Genomic DNA, 17,711 nt, shown 5'->3' on the forward strand with positions numbered 1-17,711 from the left:
AATAGGCAGGGGGCGTGTCCTCCCGCATCAGTGGGCGTGTCCATCCCCTCAGTGGGCGTTCCCTTTGCGAAAAAAACCCCGCCCACACCCTGCCAGCGTCCAGTCGCGGGAGGGGGCGTGTCCTCTCCACTACGGGGGCGTTCCCTCTGCCGGAGCCCCGCCCCCGCGAGGTGGGCGCGGCCATGCAAAGCAGGTGGGCGTGTCCCCCCTTTCCGTTGCCCTCTACGGGAGGAGGGCGGGGCCTCGCGCCGGGTGGGCGTGTCCCCCGCCCCGTCTGGGCGTGTCCGCGCACGCGCCCTCCCCTCCTTCCGCCGCGGCCCCGCCCCTCTCCCTCACACCGCTCCCCCCCCAAGATGGCGGCGGCCATGCCGCGCCCCGCGGGCCCCTCCGCTCCTTCCCCGCCCGCGCCTTCCCGCCCCTTTTAACCCCCTCAAACCCCCCTCCCTTCACCCCCCAACGACCCCCTCACGGCTCGGCTGCGCGGCCATGGATGGCCCCGGCGCGGCGGCGGCGGCGGGGGGAGCGGGCCCCGGCGGCGGCCCCTGCAACGTGCCCGCCTTCCTCACCAAGCTGTGGACGCTCCTGGAGGATCCCGACACCGACTCTCTCATCTGCTGGAGCCCCGTGAGTGTCCCCCCCCAACAAAAAAAACCTTAAAAAGCCGAGGCCCCGCGACCCGGGCCCCCGAGCCGAGGCCCTGGCGATTCCCGCCGCGATTCCTCACTGAAATCCCTATTTCGATCCTCATTCCCTTGCTTTTTAACCCTCTAATTATTTAATATCCCCCCCCTCCTCGCAGGCCGCGCGTGCGGCTCCAGATAGCGGAGCTGCCGCTCCCGATAGCGAAAAAGGTGGGAGAGATAAGGAGCAAAAAAAAAAATAAACACGGCTGGGAATGGGATGGGGGAGGGTGGTGGGGTTTTTTATTTTATTTTCCCGAGGTTTTTTGGGGTTTTTTTTTGGATCTCGGCAGATCCGGTTGTGGGTTTATGTGACTCGCGTGGGGTTGCTGGTGGAGGTTTGGGAATGGTAGGAATGGGAATTTTTTTTTGGGGGGGGTGATGGGAATCAGCGGGGTCGTTTCAGGGAGAAGGGATTGGGAGAGCTGGGAATGTTCCCCTGGAGAAGGGGAAGGATCCAGGGAGACCTTGGAGCCCCTTCCAGGGCCTGAAGGGGCTCCAGGAGAGCTGGAGAGGGAATGGGGACGAGGGCTGGAGGGACAGCACCCAGGGAATGGCTTCCCAGGGTTAGGGGGGAGAGTGGGAAGGGATTCCTGGCTGGGAGGGTGGGGAGGGGCTGGGATGGAATTCCCAGAGGAGCTGTGGCTGCCCCATCCCTGGGAGTGTCCAAGGGCAGGTTGGATCCCCCTGGGATGGTGGGAGGTGTCCCTGCCCGTGGGACTGGACGATCTTTAAGATCCCTTCCCGCCCAAACCATTCCAGGATTCCATGATCAGTCCCTGGGACCTGCTGAGGTGCATCCCAGGCTCCTGAGGGAATTGGCTGCTGGAGTTTCCAGGCCGCTTTTCCATCACATTTGGGAAGTCCTGGCAGGCAGGAGAAGTCCCAGGGGAGTGGGAAAAGGGTTCAAGGATTCCCCTTTCTTAAACCCGGGAGAAAAGAGGAGCTGAGGAACTTCCAACCTGCAGCTCTGGGGCTTCCCAGCATTCCTGAAGGACGTGGAGCTGCTGGAGTGAATCCAGAGGGGACACGGAGCTGCTCCCAGGGCTGGAGCCCCTCTGCTCTGGAGCCAGGCTGGGAGAGCTGGGAATGTTCCCCTGGAGAAGGGGAAGGATCCAGGGAGACCTTGGAGCCCCTTGCAGGGCCTGAAGGGGCTCCAGGAGAGCTGGAGAGGGACTGGGGACAAGGGCTGGAGGGACAGCACCCAGGGAATGGCTTCCCAGGGTTAGGGGGGAGAGTGGGAAGGGATTCCTGGCTGGGAGGGTGGGGAGGGGCTGGGATGGAATTCCCAGAGGAGCTGTGGCTGCCCCATCCCTGGGAGTGTCCAAGGGCAGGTTGGATCCCCCTGGGATGGCGGGAGGTGTCCCTGCCCGTGGCAGGGGATGGGAATGGATGATCCTTGAGCTCCCTCCCATCCCAAACCATTCCAGGATTCCATAAATACCCTTCCCTCGTGTCTCCAGGGAAAGAAAGTCACCCAATCCTTTCCATCTCTCGTTTCCCAAAGGATTTTCCCAGGCCTCCCGATCGTGGTGCTAGTGTCCATAGGGGATTCCCAACCCTTCCATCCCTCCCTTTGGAATTCCCACCCAGCTCTGGGGGCTGCTGCTCCCCCTGCACTGGTTTGGTTTGGGCACAGCTCCTTTGGGTGAGGGGGGAAAAGGTGGGATAGGGAGAACCATCCTCTGGTTTTCCATCCCAGGGAGTGCCAGTCTGAGGGATAAGGAGGTTTTCCAGCTCCTTTATCCCGTTGTTTTTACGGATGGATCTTCCAGGCCTTGGCAGTGGCTCAGGAAGGGGGGGGGTTGAAAAGATAAAACTCTTAAAATTTATAGTTATTAAGCCCTAAACGTTGATTATTTTCCCCTGGGGGGGAGCAGAGTCCTCCTGGCTCGGCTCTCCCAGCCCCTCCTTTATCCCTGGGGCTGCAAATCCACCTTCTGGGAGCCTGGATCCCTGGAAATCCCAGGAAAAATTTGGTTTTCCCTGGAATGGTTCGGTCCTTTCTCCTTGTATTGGTTCAGGGTGTGACCCCAGAGCAGAGGGGTTGGTTCCCAGGCTGCCCCAGGGGGGTTATTCCAGCTTGGTCTTCACTCCCTTCTTTCCCTTTCCTTGGGAAACAGGTGGAAAAACGGAGCCACAGGGATCCAGGAGTCTGGAATTCCCAGGGGTTGCAGTGAGGAAAAGGAGCTTTTGGGGGCTTTTGAGGCAAATCCCAGTCGGTGGAAAGCAGGAAAATCGACTTGAGGGGGAGGGAAAGGAGCAGGAAAGGCTTTGGAAACCCCACAGTTGGCGGGAAGGTTGGTCAGCTTTTCCCTGGGAATGCTCAGCTCCCTTTTTTCCCGGATTTCCTCGGCTTTGGGGTTTCTCCCTCCCCTCCAGGCAGAGCTGGTGGGTCACACCTGGAGCACAGGGGGGTTTTCCAGGTCTGCCGAGTCCCAGCATCCCCAAATCCCGCCCTGTCCCCTCCCAGGCAGCTTCTCCCTGCGGAAGCTCCGGGATTTGCTGATCCCAGGGGCCGGAATTCCTGCGGGAAAGCACCCAAGGCCTCTGCCCTGGCTCTGGAGCAGCCTCTGAGCTGTTTTCCAAAGGGCTCCAGGAGGTTCCAGGTGCGTTTTCCTCGTGCTTTCAGACCTGTTGGTGCTTTCTATGGAATCATGGAATGGGTTTGGGTGGGAAAGGATCTTAATTCCCATCCAGCTTCCCCTCTGCCGTGGGCAGGGACACCTCCCACCATCCCAGGGTGATCCAGCCTGCCCTGGGACACTCCCAGGGATCCAGGGGCAGCCACAGCTCCTCTGGGAATTCCATCCCAGCCCCTCCCCACCCTCCCAGCCAGGAATCCCTTCCCACTCTCCCCCCTAACCCTGGGAAGCCATTCCCTGGGTGCTGTCCCTCCAGCCCTTGTCCCCAGTCCCTCTCCAGCTCCTCCAGGCCCTGGAAGGGGTCTGGATCAGCCTCAGGAAGAGGCTTTATCCTGGCAAATCCCAACACTTTTCCCTATTTTTGTGCCTTTGGCCCCTCCGGGGGCCCAGGGCTGGGAATTCCCTGCCTTGTCCTGGCTTTGTGGAATTCCCTGCCTTGTCCTGGCTTTGTAGAATTCCCTGCCTTGGCCTGGCTTTGTGGAATTCCCTGCTTTTTTCTGGGTTTATGGACATTTTCTGCCTTTTTCTCTGTTTAGGGCATTCCCTGTTTTTGTTGGGTTTTTTTTTCCTAGCTTAGGGAATTCCCTGCCCTTTTCTGGGTTTAAGGAATTCCCTGCCCTTTTCTGGGTTTAAGGAATTCCCTGCCCTTTTCTGGGTTTAAGGAATTCCCTGCCCTTTTCTGGGTTTAAGGAATTCCCTGCCCTTTTCTGGGTTTAAGGAATTCCCTGCCCTTTTCTAGGCTTAGGGAATTCCCTGCCCTTTTTCTGGGTTTAAGGAATTCCCTGCCCTTTTCTAGGTTTAAGGAATTCCCTGCCTTTTTCTGGGTTTAATGAATTCCCTGCCTTTTTCTAGGCTTAGGGAATTCCCTGCCCTTTTTCTGGGTTTAAGGACATTCCTTGCCTTTCCCTCTGTTTAAGGGATTCCCTGCCTTTTCCTACATTTAGAACATTCCTAGCCTTTTTTCTGGGCTTAGAGGATTCCCTTCCTTTTTCCATCTTTAGGGAATTCCCTGCCTTTTCCTAGATTTAGGGCATTCCCTGCTTTTTTCCAGCTTAGAGAATTCCCTGCTTTTTTCCAGCTTAGAGAATTCCCTGCTTTTTTCCAGCTTAGAGAATTCCCTGCTTTTTGTCTGGCTTTGATGAATTCCCTGCTTTTTTTAGGTTCAGGGCATTCCCTTCCTTTCTCTGTCTTAGGGAATTCCCTGCCTTTTTCTGGGTTTAAGGAATTCCCTGCCTTGCTCTAAGGTTAGGACATTCCCTGCCTTTTTTTTTTCTCTCTGAAGGAATTCCCTTCCTTTTTTTTTTTCCCCAGGCTCAGGAGATTCCTTCCTTTTCCCTCAGCTCAGGGCTCCCCATCCCGGGAGGATCCCAGTGCTCTGCCCCTCCACTCCCAGCACAGCTGGTTTTCCCTTTCACTTGGAAAACCCACGGAATTTTGACTTAATTTCCTTTCATTTCACTTGAATTAAGTGAATTAATTCACTTCTCTCCTGCTCTTTTCCCCCTGGCACCCCATTTTTCCCAGGCTGGGCCTTCCCTTCCCGTTATTCCCTTTGGAATTCCAAGTGCAGGTGCCTCCAATCCCACTCCCTCTGGTCCCTGCTGGTCCCTGTGGCAGGTGGGAATTCCCAGGAATTCCCAGAGAATCTGTGGCTGCCCCATCCCTGGAATTGTCCCAGGCCAGGTTGGATCACCCTGGGATAGCAGGAGATGTCCCTGCCCGTGGCACGGCAGGACTGGATGATCCTGAAGGTTCCTTCCATCCCAAACCATTCCAGGATTCCAGGTTTCCCCACCCTGGGCACGCTCTGCTGGATCTGCTCCACTTTATCCCTGTCCTTGTGGTATCCCAGATCCCAGCCTGTCTCCAGGATGCTGTGGAGAGGGGGGTGATCCCTTCCTGTTATCCCTGGAAATAACGTCTCTGCTCCCAGGGAACAGGGACAGGACGAGGGGAAACGGCCCCAAGCTGGGCCAGGGGAGGTTTATTTGGGATCTTGGGAAAAATCCCTGCTGGGAAGGGCTGCCCAGCCCTGGATCCCCATCCCTGGGGGATGGAGCATCCCTGGGGAGGTGGCACTTGGGGACACGGGCAGGGCTTGGACTCGGTGGGCTCCGAGGGCTTTTCCAACCTCAGCAATTCCATGATTTTATCCAGATGCTCGTTAATTCCTGAGCAACCCCTGGAAGGGGCACCAGCCCCCCCCAGTTTCCCTCCAGCCCTGGGAAGTGTCCCTCGGGCCCTGGGAATCTCTCCTGGAGCTTTCCAGACCTCCTGGGGGGTGGGATTGGACAATCCCGAAGGTCCCTTCCCACCCAAACCATCCCGGGATTCCACAGATGGAATTCCACGGAGGAGCTGCCGAGGTGGCACCCGACGTGTCCAGACTCGGAATAACCCGGAGGGCTGGAAAACCTCGAGCCAGCTGGGATCCTTCCATCCCCTGGGGAGCCAGGAGGAGATTCCCTTCTTCCCTTCCTTCCCCTCCTCTCCCAACGCTGCCCCTTCCACAACCTGGGATTGGCCGAGGGCGCTCAAACCTGGGATTGCTGAGGTCGGAAAATCCCTCGGAGAGCAGCGAATCCAAGCCCTGCCCCTGTCCCCAAGTACCCCCTCCCCAGGGATGCTCCATCCCCCCCCAGGGATGGGGATCCAGGGCTGGGCAGCCCTTCCCAGCAGGGATTTTTCCCAAGATCCCAAATAAACCTCCCCTGGCACAGCTTGGGGCCGTTTCCCCTCGTCCTGTCCCTGTTCCCTGGGAGCAGAGCCCGATCCCACCTGGATCCACCCTCCTGTCCCCCTGGATTCCCTCTGAGCCCCCTTTTCTCCAGGCTGAGCCCCTCCAGCTCCCTCAGGAGTTCTCCAGACCCTTCCCAGCCCCTTTCCCATCCCTGGACACGCTCCAGCCCCTCCATGATCCCTCTTTCCTTCCCAATCCCACCGGGATGGTCACCCCAGGACACCCAGCCCTGCCCACCCCTGCCCTTGTCCCCAAGTGCCACCACCCAGGGATGCTCCATCCCCCCCCAGGGATGGGGATCCAGGGCTGGGCAGCCCTTCCCAGCAGGGATTTTTCCCAAGATCCCAAATAAACCTCCCCTGGCCCAGCTTGGGGCCGTTTCCCCTCGTCCTGTCCCTGTTCCCTGGGAGCAGAGCCCGATCCCACCTGGATCCCCCCTCCTGTCCCCCTGGATTCCCTCTGAGCCCCCTTTTCTCCAGGCTGAGCCCCCCCAGCTCCCTCAGGAGTTCTCCAGACCCTTCCCAGCCCCGTTCCCATCCCTGGACACGCTCCAGCCCCTCCATGATCCCTCTTTCCTTCCCAATCCCACCGGGATGGTCACCTCAGGACACCCAGCCCTGCCCCTGTCCCCAAGTGCCCCCTCCCCAGGGATGCTCCATCCCCCAGGGATGGGAATCCAGCCCTTCCCAGCAGGGTTTTTTTCAATATCCCAACTAAACCTCCCCTGGCACAACTTTCCCCCTTGTCCTGTCCCTCGTTCCCCGTCAGGGAACCGAATTGTTGGAGGGGTCTGATCCATCACCGCTGGGACATCAGGGAATTCCCCACGGATCATCTCCCTCTCCCACGCTGGTGCAGCCAGAAATTCCTGCTGCTTTTATTCCTTTTATTCCCTTTTTTGGTTCGTTGTGGCTTTCCCGATATCCGGGTGTAGCCCCGAAGGTTTTCCCGGTTTTGATCTTAATTATAAATTTAATGATGGATTTAATTACAGATTTGATTCAATGATCACTTTAACCATGGGATTTATCAGCCCAATCTCCCACGAATCCAGCATGAGGTTTTTGGAAACAAACATGGATTTTTTTCCATCATCCCAAGGGCTGTGGGGGATTTTTTGGGATACCTGGAAGGGCTCCACATCCCACTGTGACTCCACCAGGACTCAGATTTTCAGCACAGTCATCGTTTGCTGCTCTCCCTCCCTCTGGATCTCCCACAGATCCGGGGCTGGGATCACCATTCCCAGTGCCAGAACAGTTGGAAAACAGGCTCAGACCTTTGATTTGTTGCTCCAAAGCCTGGCTTTTCCTGCTTATTTCACAGCCTGGAGTAATTTGTTGAAGTGATAGTTGGGAAGTGGGATTTTGGGAATGGGGAGGGGGGGGGGATTGATGCAGTGGAAAGTGTCCCTCTGGAATTGCAGAGCTGGAGGAGCTGGGATGGTCTGGGTGGCTCTGGAAGCTCTGGGAATGCTCCTGCCAGGAGGGTGCAGAGGGATCTTGTCCCATGGGCAGCTTTGATGTTCTTGGAGTCACAGAATCCTGGAATGCTGGGGTGGGAAGGGACCTTCAATCCCATCCAGGGACACCCCCTGCCATGGGCAGGGACACCTCCCACTGTCCCAGGATGCTCCAACCTAGCCTGGGACAATCCCAGGGATTGGAAAAAACCACCTTTTCACTGGGATCATAGAAATAATGATGGTTTTATAACACAGCAAACGGCTCCAAGGTTGTTCCTGGTCAGGCCTGGAGGGACCTGGAGGTTGAGGCAACAAAAATTCCAGAGCTGGATGGAGGGTGAACAGAGCTGGGAAGGGTCTGGAGCACCAGGAGGGGCTGAGGGAGCTGGGGGGGCTCAGCCTGGAGAAAAGGGGGCTCAGAGGGAATCCAGGGGGACAGGAGGGGGGATCCAGGTGGGATCGGGCTCTGCTCCCAGGGAACAGGGACAGGACGAGGGGAAACGGCCCCAAGCTGGGCCAGGGGAGGTTTATTTGGGATCTTGGGAAAAATCCCTGCTGGGAAGGGCTGCCCAGCCCTGGATCCCCATCCCTGGGGGGGGATGGAGCATCCCTGGGGAGGTGGCACTTGGGGACAGGGGCAGGGCTGGGGGGGCTCTGGGGGCTCCGAGGGATTTTCCGACTTCAACCATTCTGTGATTCTGGGAGGGCTGGGAGTCTTCCCACGTCCAAAGGAGCCCCGAGGCTGTGGCTGCCCCATCCCTGGGAGTGTCCAAGGGCAGGTTGGAGCAGCCTGGGGCAGTGGGAGGTGTCCCTGGGACAGCGGGAAGTGTCCCTGGGACAGTGGGAAGTGTCCCTGGGACTGTGGGAAGTGTCCCTGCCCACGGCAGGGGGTGGCACTGGGTGGGTTTTAAGTCCCTTCCCACCCAAAACCACCCCGGGATCCTCAGCACCGGTTTCAGATCCTTCTGGAGCGTCTCCAGTGTTGTTTCCCAGAGGAATCCGTGGTGTCCCAGCCCGTGGGAGGACGGGAAGTGGTGCCAGGGCAGACAGAGGAGGCCGTGGGTGGGCAGAGCCCTCCTGGTGTCCCACGAGTCATCCTGGCTCCGGCCTGTCCCCTCCTGGGAGATCCAGGGCTTGGATGAACCCCAGGGCTTGGAATGTGTCTGGGAACAGGGGGGAATTGTCCCAAGAGGAGGCAGAAGAAGCTGCTTTTCATCTGCTCTCGGAACTTCCCGGGAAAGGGACCTGCCCACATTCCCACTTCCCTTGGGAATGCTGGCAGAGGGTCCCTGGGGTGGCACTGGTGACACCCCGGGGTGGTGCCAGCTGGAGCCTCAGCTGGGGGGAGCTAATTCCAGCAGGGACCTGGGATCTCTCAATCCACCCCAGGGATGGAGGAGCCCTTCCCAGCAGGAATTTCTCCGCTCTCCCAAATAAAGCTCCCCTGGCACAACTCGGGGCCGTTTCCCCTCGTCCTGTCCCTTGTTCCCCAGGAGCAGAGCCCAATCCCACCTGGATCCACCCTCCTGTCCCCCTGGAGCCCCCCAATCCCCCTTTTCTCCAGGCTGAGCCCCCCCAGCTCCCTCAGCTGCTCCTCAGAAACCAGAGGACAATCCATCCCACGCCTTCCCAGCCCCGAGAGGCTCCTGGGGCACAGCCAGACCCGGGGAGATCCAGAGGGCCGGGCAGGAGCAGGTTGGGAGACCTGGCTGGGGATGAAGGGAACTGAGAGCCGTTGGCAAACGGGTCAGGGATGCTCTGGATCCCAACAAAGGTGTCCTGGAAGCCCCTTCCCTCCCTGTGCCGTGGGTGGTCCGGCCTGGCCCTGCGCCTTCCCTTTGAAATCAGAGCCCAAGCCCTGGATTCCTCGTGGCCCTGCAGGGGCTCCTTGGCATCTGGGGGGCTCCTCTGTCCTCTGCCAGCGCGGGGTGGGATGATCCGAGCGGGAGGAGGGAGCAGGAGGGGAGCAGGAGGAGGGAGCAGGAGCGGGAGGTGGAAGCGGATCCAGGTTGTAAAACACTTTCGGAGCTCTTGTGTTGCTTTGCCAGAAGGAAAAATTCCTCCTCCTGCTGCTCTGCCTGGTGCAATTCCTGCCGATGGAATCCATGGATAGGCTGGAATGTTGCTCCCAGCTGCTCTCAGGGCAGTCACAGCCACCGGTTCCCCTCGGTGGTGGTGAGGATCCAACGCCCAGCCCCAGGAATACCTCGGGATTCGGAGGGGGCAGGAGCTCTTCCTGCTGCCTCCAACCCATCCCAGCTTTTTGAATCCACGGGGAGGAGAAGTTTATGCATCCCAGTGGAAAATTAAACCTCCTTGGTGCTGCTTCCAGGTGCTCTGGGCCGTGGAGAGCTCTGGCAGGGCACGGAATTGTCCCTGTGTTCGGAGTCAGCCCCACCTGGTTGTCTCCATTTCCTGGGAATGTTGTTGGCAGTCACTGGACAGCCGTCCCAAACTCTGGGATTATCCCGAGCGAGTTAATTGGGATGAGTTAACGGGGCAATTATCAGATTAAGGTTTAATCCCTGTTGCCTGTTTGACCTCCCGGGCCGGGTTTTGGAGTCTCCCGGAGTTGTGCTCGGCCGGTTCTTCCACACGAGGAGCTCCACGACCAGGAGACACACAGAATTCCTCTGGGATAGGTGCAAGGAGCTGGGATTTAGCCCCTGTTGCCCAGGGCAGGTTCCTGGCTTGGCTGAGATGAGAAACCTGGGAATCACCGGCTCCATGAGGAGTTGAGGGGGGTGTTGAGTCCCCTCTGAACCCCGTCCACGCTCCGACGGGAACAACTCCCAAAAAACCCAGGAAACCACGTTCCTGCCTGCACCAGGAGACTCCAGAATCCGGGGTTGGAGGGGGCCTTGAAGCCCATGCTGGGTGATCTCCCCCACGGCGGGATCTCCCTCTGGAAAAGCCGGAGAGCGGGCGGGTCGGTGACGGTCCCTTTTCCCTTTGGTTTTTTTTTTTTCCCCCGGAGCAGAGCGGGAGCAGCTTCCACGTGTTTGACCAGGGCCAGTTCGCCAAGGAGGTGCTGCCCAAGTACTTCAAACACAACAACATGGCCAGCTTCGTGCGCCAGCTCAACATGTGTGAGTGCAGCGGGGGCACGGGGAGCTGCTTTTCCAGCCGGGATCCGCCCTGGGAGCGCGCGGGGTCGGGAGGGGTCGGGGGAGACCGGGATCAGCTCCGTCCTGGGATGATCCCACGGGCTGGGCAGCAGGGAAAGGGGGAATTCTGCCCCTCTGCCCCCTCGGGTGAGACCCCCCCCTGCAGCTCTGGGGGTTCCCAACATTCCTGAAGGATGGGGAGCTGCTGGAGTGAATTTAGAGGGGACACGGAGCTGCTCCCAGGGCTGGAGCCCCTCTGCTCTGGAGCCAGGCTGGGAGAGCTGGGAATGTTCCCCTGGAGAAGGGGAAGGATCCAGGGAGACCTTGGAGCCCCTTGCAGGGCCTGAAGGGGCTCCAGGAGAGCTGGAGAGGGACTGGGGACAAGGGCTGGAGGGACAGCACCCAGGGAATGGCTTCCCAGGGTTAGGGGGGAGAGTGGGAAGGGATTCCTGGCTGGGAGGGTGGTGAGGGGCTGGGATGGAATTCCCAGAGGAGCTGTGGCTGCCCCTGGATCCCTGGGAGTGTCCAAGGGCAGGTTGGATCCCCCTGGGATGGTGGGAGGTGTCCCTGCCCGTGGCAGGGGGTGGGAATGGATGATCCTGAAGGTCCCTTCCCACCCAAACCATTCCCAGATTCCATGATCGGCCGCAGGGCCCTCGCTCAGGGGCTCCTCAGGCCGTGCAAGGACCAACATCAGCCCCTTTTCCCTGGAAGTTTCGGGTGGGTCTCTCGTTCCAAGCAGCATTTTTTGGGATGAGAGTTGTTCCAGAGCCCCACTGGAGCACCAGGGATGCTCCAGGGCCGGGCTCTGCTCCCTGAATTCCCCCCCTGTTCCCTCTTTTCCCAGATGGCTTCCGCAAGGTCGTGCACATCGAGCAGGGGGGGCTGGTGAAGCCGGAGAAGGACGACACGGAATTCCAGCACCCCTATTTCATCCGGGGCCAGGAGCTCCTCCTGGAGAACATCAAGAGGAAAGTCACCAGCGTAAGTCCAGGCTCCACATCCCCCGGGGGGGGGAGGCTCAAAAAACCGGGATTGATCCAAAAACCATCCGTGTGCCCCTGGGTTGGGGTGTTGGTGAAGGTGGGATGGAAGGGATGGAACACCTGGATTACATGAACTCCCAGTGTATATCCCAAATAGGAACCTCCCTGTTTTCCCTCTGAACTCCCAGCTGTGCTCTCCAGCTGCCCCCTCACATTCCTTGGAATTCAGAGGTGCAACACTTGGCTTAAAAAATTCCCCCAAAGGCACTTTCCCGGGTTAATCACTTAATCCCAAAGTGCAGGCTGGAAAAACAACGTTCTGCTCCTTCTTCTCCCAAGTATCAATCCCAGGAACGTGCAGATGGAGCAGCTCCTTCCCCTCCTGTCCCAGGGTGCTCTCAAATAATCCCACATCCCGCTTTTCCCTGAGGGATTTGGCTCCACTGGGATGTGAAGAGGTCTTGGAGATTTCTGCAGGTGTTTTAACCCTTCCCTGGCAGATTCCTGCCTTTCTGGAGCGGTGGGACCCTCCTGGGTGTCCTTCCCTGGCAGATTCCTGCCTTTCTGGAGCAGTGGGACCCTCCTGGATGTCCTTCCCTGGCAGATTCCTGCCTTTCTGGAGCAGTGGGACCCTCCTGGATGCCCTTCCCTGGCAGATTCCTGCCTTTGTGGAGCGGTGGGACCCTCCTGGATGCCCTTCCCTGGCAGATTCCTGCCTTTGTGGAGTGGTGGGACCCTCCTGGATGCCCTTCCCTGGCAGATTCCTGCCTTTCTGGAGCGGTGGGACCCTCCTGGATGCCCTTCCCTGGCAGATTCCTGCCTTTGTGGAGCGGTGGGACCTTCCTGGGTGTCCTTCCCTGGGAATATTTTACCAGGAGAATGAAATCAGGTGCTGAGAGCTTCTGGAAGCCCCGTGGTGGGAATGTCTCTGCCCCCCCTGTCAGCACCCACTTGGCCGGGCAGGAGAGGGGCCACAAATGATTTTAAAACCCCCAATTTTTCCACCTCAGCTGCCCGTTTTGGGGGGCAGGAATTGTAGGAATTGCCCCCCCCTGAGAATCAGAGAATCCCAGAATCAGCTGGGTTGGAAGGGACCTCCGAGATCATCCAGCCCAACCCTTGATCCAACCCCGCCGTGGTTCCCAGCCCATGGCACTGATGCCACATCCAGTCTGTCCTTAAACACCTCCAGGGATGGAGAATCCACCCCTTCCCTGGGCAGCCCATTCCAATGGCTGAGCACCCTCTCTGCAAAGAAATTCTTTCTAATATCCACCCTAACCCTCCCCTGGCACAGCTGCAGACCCAGCCCTCTTGTCTTGCTGAGAGTTGCCTGGGAAAAGAGACCAACCCCCCCCTGGCTCCCCCCTCCTGTCAGGGAGTTGCAGAGAGTGAGGAGGTCTCCCCTGAGCCTCCTCCTCTCCAGGCTGAGCCCCCCCAGCTCCCTCAGCCTCTCCTCACAGGAATTGTGCTCCAGACCCTTCCCCAGCCTCGTTGCTCTCCTCTGGCCCTGCTCCAGCCCCTCCATGTCCTTCCTGAGCTGAGGGCCCAGAACTGGACACAGCACTCCAGGGGTGGCCTCACCAGCGCTGAGTCCAGGGGCAGAATCACTTCCCTGGCCCTGTTGGCCACCCTGTTCCTGAGCCAGGCCAGGATCCATTGGCCCTCTTGTCCCCCTGGGCACACTCTGGCTCCTGTTCAGCTCCCTGCCCATCCCAAATCCCAGCTCCCTTCCTGCCTGGCTGCTCTCCAGCCCCTCTGTCCCCAGGGGTTGTTGTGGCCAAAGGGCAGGACCCGGCCCTTGGCCTGGTTGAACCTCATCCCCTTGGAATTAGCCCATGGATCCAACCCATCCAGGTCCCTCTGCAGAGCCCTCCTGCCCTCCAGCTGCTCCACACTCCCCCCCAGCTCGGTGTCACCTGTCCCCTTGTCCCCCCCAGGTGTCCAACGTCAAGAGCGAGGACGTCAAGGTGCGGCAGGACAACGTCACCAAGCTGCTGACGGACATCCAGGTGATGAAGGGCAAGCAGGAGAGCATGGACTCCAAGCTGGTGGCCATGAAGCAGTATGTATGTGGGATGGGCAGGACGCTCCCAGCGGGGTTTTCCCGAAGGATTTCCGTTGGTTTTTAACCCCTTTTCTCCCCCCCGCCGTGTTCTGTGGGAGGAGAAGGTTGGACGCCGCCCAAAGATGCGCCGGGTCGGCCCCCAAATGTCACGTCAAGGCGGTTTTTGGGGACCTCTCTGCTGCAGGGGATCTCTTGGGAAGGCTCTGGGGAGTTTCAGGAGCTTCTTTCCCAGGCTGGAATTTGGTTTTTTCCCCTTTTGGGTTTGTTGTTTTGCTGCCCGACCCCGACTCCCGCGTCCCGTCGTCCTTTCGCCGCTCCGGGGCGTCCTTGGGTGGTTTGGGATAACTCTGCTGCCCCAGTCCTGTTCCTGCTGCTTCTTCCCTGTTCCCAGGTGGATTTTTGATGGATAGCCCCCCCCTCCAGGGGTTTGCTGGTGGGTTGGGAGACAAACCAGGGGAACTGAGTCCCATTGAACCCCAATTCCTGACCCGTGGAGGTGCACAGGGTGCTCTTCCTCCCCCTCGGGGCTCGAGGCCTTGGACACTTCCAGGGATGGGCTGGCCACAGCTTCCCTGGGAATTCCATCCCAGCCCCTCCCCGCCCTCCCAGGGAAGGATTTGGGGCTGGGGGTGCCTGATTTCCCTCTATAAATCAGATTTTAAAGCTCTTTTCCCTCGTTTAACTCCCCGGAACGTGGAGTGACCGGCACGTCAGGGAAGTCATTTCCTTCCCAGCTCCTTCATCTCTGCCACTTTTCCCAAGGAATTTGGTCCTGGATCTTAGGATCCAGCAGCTTTCCCTTCTTGCTGGATGAAGCAGGGCAGTGGGAAGGGGTTAAGAAATTCTTCCCCGGGGGGGCAGGGAAGGGCTGGGATGGAATTCCCAGGAAAGCCGTGGCTGCCCCATCCCTGGAAGTGTCCAAGGGACAGGTTGGAGCGACCTGGGATGGTGGGAGGTGTCCCTGCCCGTGGAAAAGGGTGGGATTGGATGGGCTTTAAGTCCCTTCCCAGCCAAAGCATTCCAGGACTCCGTGTGTTGGGATGAAACCCCGGGGCTCATTCCCCTCCGGAAGGATCCAGCTGTTCCCTGGGCTGTTCCTGCTCATTAGGAGCAGTTATTAATTAGCAGGAGGCTGGGAACCACTAGATGGAGTGCAGGGAGCAGCTCTGGGATGTGCTCTGGGCGCTGGGAGCTCCCCCTTCCTTCCAGGAATTACCCAGTTAATCAGGAAAGAAAACAAAACCAAACCCAAAAGAGGCCAAAAGAGGTGGGTGTGCAGTTCCTGAAATGTGGAACGCTGGAATTGGGGGTTGTTGGGAGCCCATCAGGGAAATGGGAACGTAAAGAGGGGAAGAGGATCCCAATTAAATGAGCAATTAAATGATTAAATTACTGGTGGTTCCAGTCCTGGATCCCTGGGTGCTCCCAAGCCTCTCCCAGGGCCCGCCCTCTCCTCTCTGTCCCGGGTTTTCCTGAGGAGTTTTTACCTGTTCCTGAGGGTTTGTGTGGTGCTGCACCCCTGCAGGGGGGTTATTCCACGTTATTCCACGTTATCCCGGGGTTTTCCAGGTTATTCCCTCCCCTCCACCACTCCAGAGTCAACACCCACCCTCCTTTCTGTAGGGAAAAAGTGGATTTTGGGGCTCAGACCTTCAGCCCGGGCCTGTCGTGCTGCTGCTCCAGGGAATGTCTGGAGCTGGAAGCTGCCGGAATTCCCTGGGAATCACGGAATTGTGGAATGGTTTGGGGTTGGAAGGAGCCTTCAAGGCCACCTGAGAGGGCAGGGACACCTTCCAGGTCACTCCAAGGTCCATCCAACCTTTGTCCCTCCCGGTTTGGATTCCTGGTATTCCCGGTGGTTGGATGTAGGAGAGCTCAGTCGGCTGTTGGCTTTGGGGAAAATGTGGATTTCTGGAATAGTTTGGGTGGGAAAGGACCTTTGGAGGTCATCCAGTGCAGCTCCCTGCCCACAGCCAGGGGAGGGAGTGTGGGGGAAAAGTGCTGAGTCACGGAGCAAACCTCGGGATCAGAGGCAGGAACCACGGAAAGGAGGGAAAACCTGCTGAGTGACGAGGGGCTGAACCAGCTCAGCCTTTTTTTTTAGGGACAGGGAAGGTGAGGGGATGTGGGAAGTGACTCCAGCCTGAGGAGCAGCAGCTCTGGGGTTTTTTAACGGAATGACAGAGGTGAAAATAATTAAATGGAATTAGCAATAAGCTCCGTGCTCTCCAGTGGGAGGAATTGTTGGAATAATGGGTGGAAGACTGAGGTACAGGTGGGATATTGGGGAGGAATCCTTCCCTGGGAGGGTGGGGAGGGGCTGGGATGGAATTCCAGGGGAATCTGTGGCTGCCCCATCCCTGGGAGTGTCCAAGGCCAGGCTGGAGCAGGCTGGGATATCAGGAGGTGTGGGAATGGCTGGGAATTCAGGTCCCTTCCCACCCAAAGGTCCTGCAGGTCCCAGAGGTCCCTTCCAGCAGGGAGTGGCCGTTAATGCCATGGAATTCCAGCAGGTTCCTTGTGTGCTTCCCATCCTGCTCCTGCAGGGCTGGCTCAGCTCAGCCAGAGCCTGCCGGGCCCTTTCCCCGGGAATTGCCGGGAATTCAAACCTGTCGGATCCTGGGGAGTGTTTCCCTGGATGGGAGGCTCCTTCCCAGCTCCAGGCCTGGAATTCCTGGTGCCCCTGGGGGCCTTTAGGAACGTTCTGGCTCAGCCTGGGGTGTGTGGGAGCAGCTCGTGTCCTTTAGGGGGGTGAAGGCAGCCCTTGGATTGTTTGCCCTCTGCGTCGGCTGCAGGGACAGGGAAGGGCTTGGAATCCCAGGGAATCCGGCCTGAGGGAGCTCTGGGATTCGGGATTGCTCCGTGTTTGCCCTGACAAGGTGGTTTTGTAGGTTGGAAAGGCCAGGAAAGGGGGAATTCTGCCCAGCCCCCTGCAGCTCTGGGGTCTGACATTCCTGAAGGACACCAGAGAGTCCAGAGGGGACACGGAGCTGCTCCCAGGGCTGGAGCCCCTCTGCTCTGGAGCCAGGCTGGGAGAGCTGGGAATGTTCACCTGGAGAAGGGAAGGATCCAGGGAGACCTTGGAGCCCTTTCCAGGGCCTGAAGGGGCTCCAGGAGAGCTGGAGAGGGACTGGGGACAAGGGCTGGAGGGACAGCACCCAGGGAATGGCTTCCCAGGGTTAGGGGGGAGAGTGGGAAGGGATTCCTGGCTGGGAGGGTGGGGAGGGGCTGGGATGGAATTCCCAGAGGAGCTGTGGCTGCCCCATCCCTGGGAGTGTCCAAGGCCAGGTTGGATCACCCTGGGATGGTGGAAAAGTGTCCCTGCCCACGGCAGGGGGTGGGAATGGATGATCCTGAAGGTCCTTTCCCACCCAAACCATTCCATGTTTTGTGCCAGCCGGGCACTGCAGACATCCCAAAGTCCTGGAATGCTGGATTATTATTCCCTGCTCCAAATCCCAGTGTTTGGGTCAATCCCTGTTTCTCCCAGTCCGGGGCTGCACTTGGAGCACCAAGGACAGGCTGGATGGGCCGGGGGGGGCCCAGAGGATCCATCCCCACACTGAGGGTTTTTTTTTGGGAAAACACAACTGGCACCCTGTGACCCATCCACATCCCTGGGAGTGTCCCGGGCCAGGTCGGATTGCCCCCGGATGGTGGGAGGTGTCCCTGGTGGCTCTGGATGATCCTGAAGGTCCCTTCCTTCCCTGTGATTCCCTGAAATTCCACGATCCCTCTCCCCAGTTTCCCTCTCTCCCCCCTCAAGCCCGGGGCAGGGGGGTCAGACGGGGCAGGGGGGTGAGATGGATCAGGGGGGTCAGACAGGGCAGGGGGGTCAGATGGATCAGGGGGGTCAGATGGATCGAGGGGGGTCAGACGGATCAGGGGGTCAGATGGATCAGAGGGGTCAGATGGATCAGGGGGGTCAGATGGATCAGGGGGTCAGACGGATCAGGGGGTCAGATGGATCAGGGGGGTCAGATGGATCAGGGGGGTCAGATGGATCGGGGGGGGTCAGAC

The 17,711-nt window shown here is 58.9% G+C and overlaps 1 protein-coding gene across 2 annotated transcripts; it reads left to right on the forward strand.

Annotated features, from left to right (window-relative positions):
• The first annotated feature begins 337 nt into the window (after positions 1-337).
• Positions 338-16,612, forward strand: LOC127464215 (heat shock factor protein 1-like). Of its 2 annotated transcripts, XM_051774463.1 has the most exons (5): positions 338-624; positions 800-851; positions 10,511-10,619; positions 11,485-11,621; positions 13,564-16,612. In XM_051774463.1, the coding sequence occupies exons 1-5, from the start codon at positions 491-493 to the stop codon at positions 13,753-13,755; spliced, it is 624 nt and encodes a 207-aa protein (XP_051630423.1). In that variant the 5' UTR covers positions 338-490; the 3' UTR covers positions 13,756-16,612. The 2 variants fall into 2 exon arrangements, with proteins under 2 accessions (XP_051630423.1, XP_051630424.1); XM_051774464.1 differs by lacking the exon at positions 800-851.
• Positions 16,613-17,711: the final 1,099 nt, after the last annotated feature.

The sequence above is a fragment of the Manacus candei genome, unplaced genomic scaffold, assembly GCF_025592945.1.
Source record: "Manacus candei isolate 608988 ecotype Guabito, Panama unplaced genomic scaffold, ASM2559294v1 h1tg000200l, whole genome shotgun sequence".
In the NCBI taxonomy this organism is placed as follows: Eukaryota; Metazoa; Chordata; class Aves; order Passeriformes; family Pipridae; genus Manacus; species Manacus candei.

Bases quoted from the DNA above. Each gene is read 5' to 3' on its own strand.
- LOC127464215 (XM_051774463.1), top strand. From the start codon at position 491: ATGGCCCCGGCGCGGCGGCGGCGGCGGGGGGAGCGGGCCCCGGCGGCG. The intron at 625-799 runs GTGAGTGTCCCC...CCCTCCTCGCAG, and splicing joins CTCTCATCTGCTGGAGCCCC to GCCGCGCGTGCGGCTCCAGA. The intron at 852-10,510 runs GTGGGAGAGATA...CCCCCGGAGCAG, and splicing joins CGCTCCCGATAGCGAAAAAG to AGCGGGAGCAGCTTCCACGT.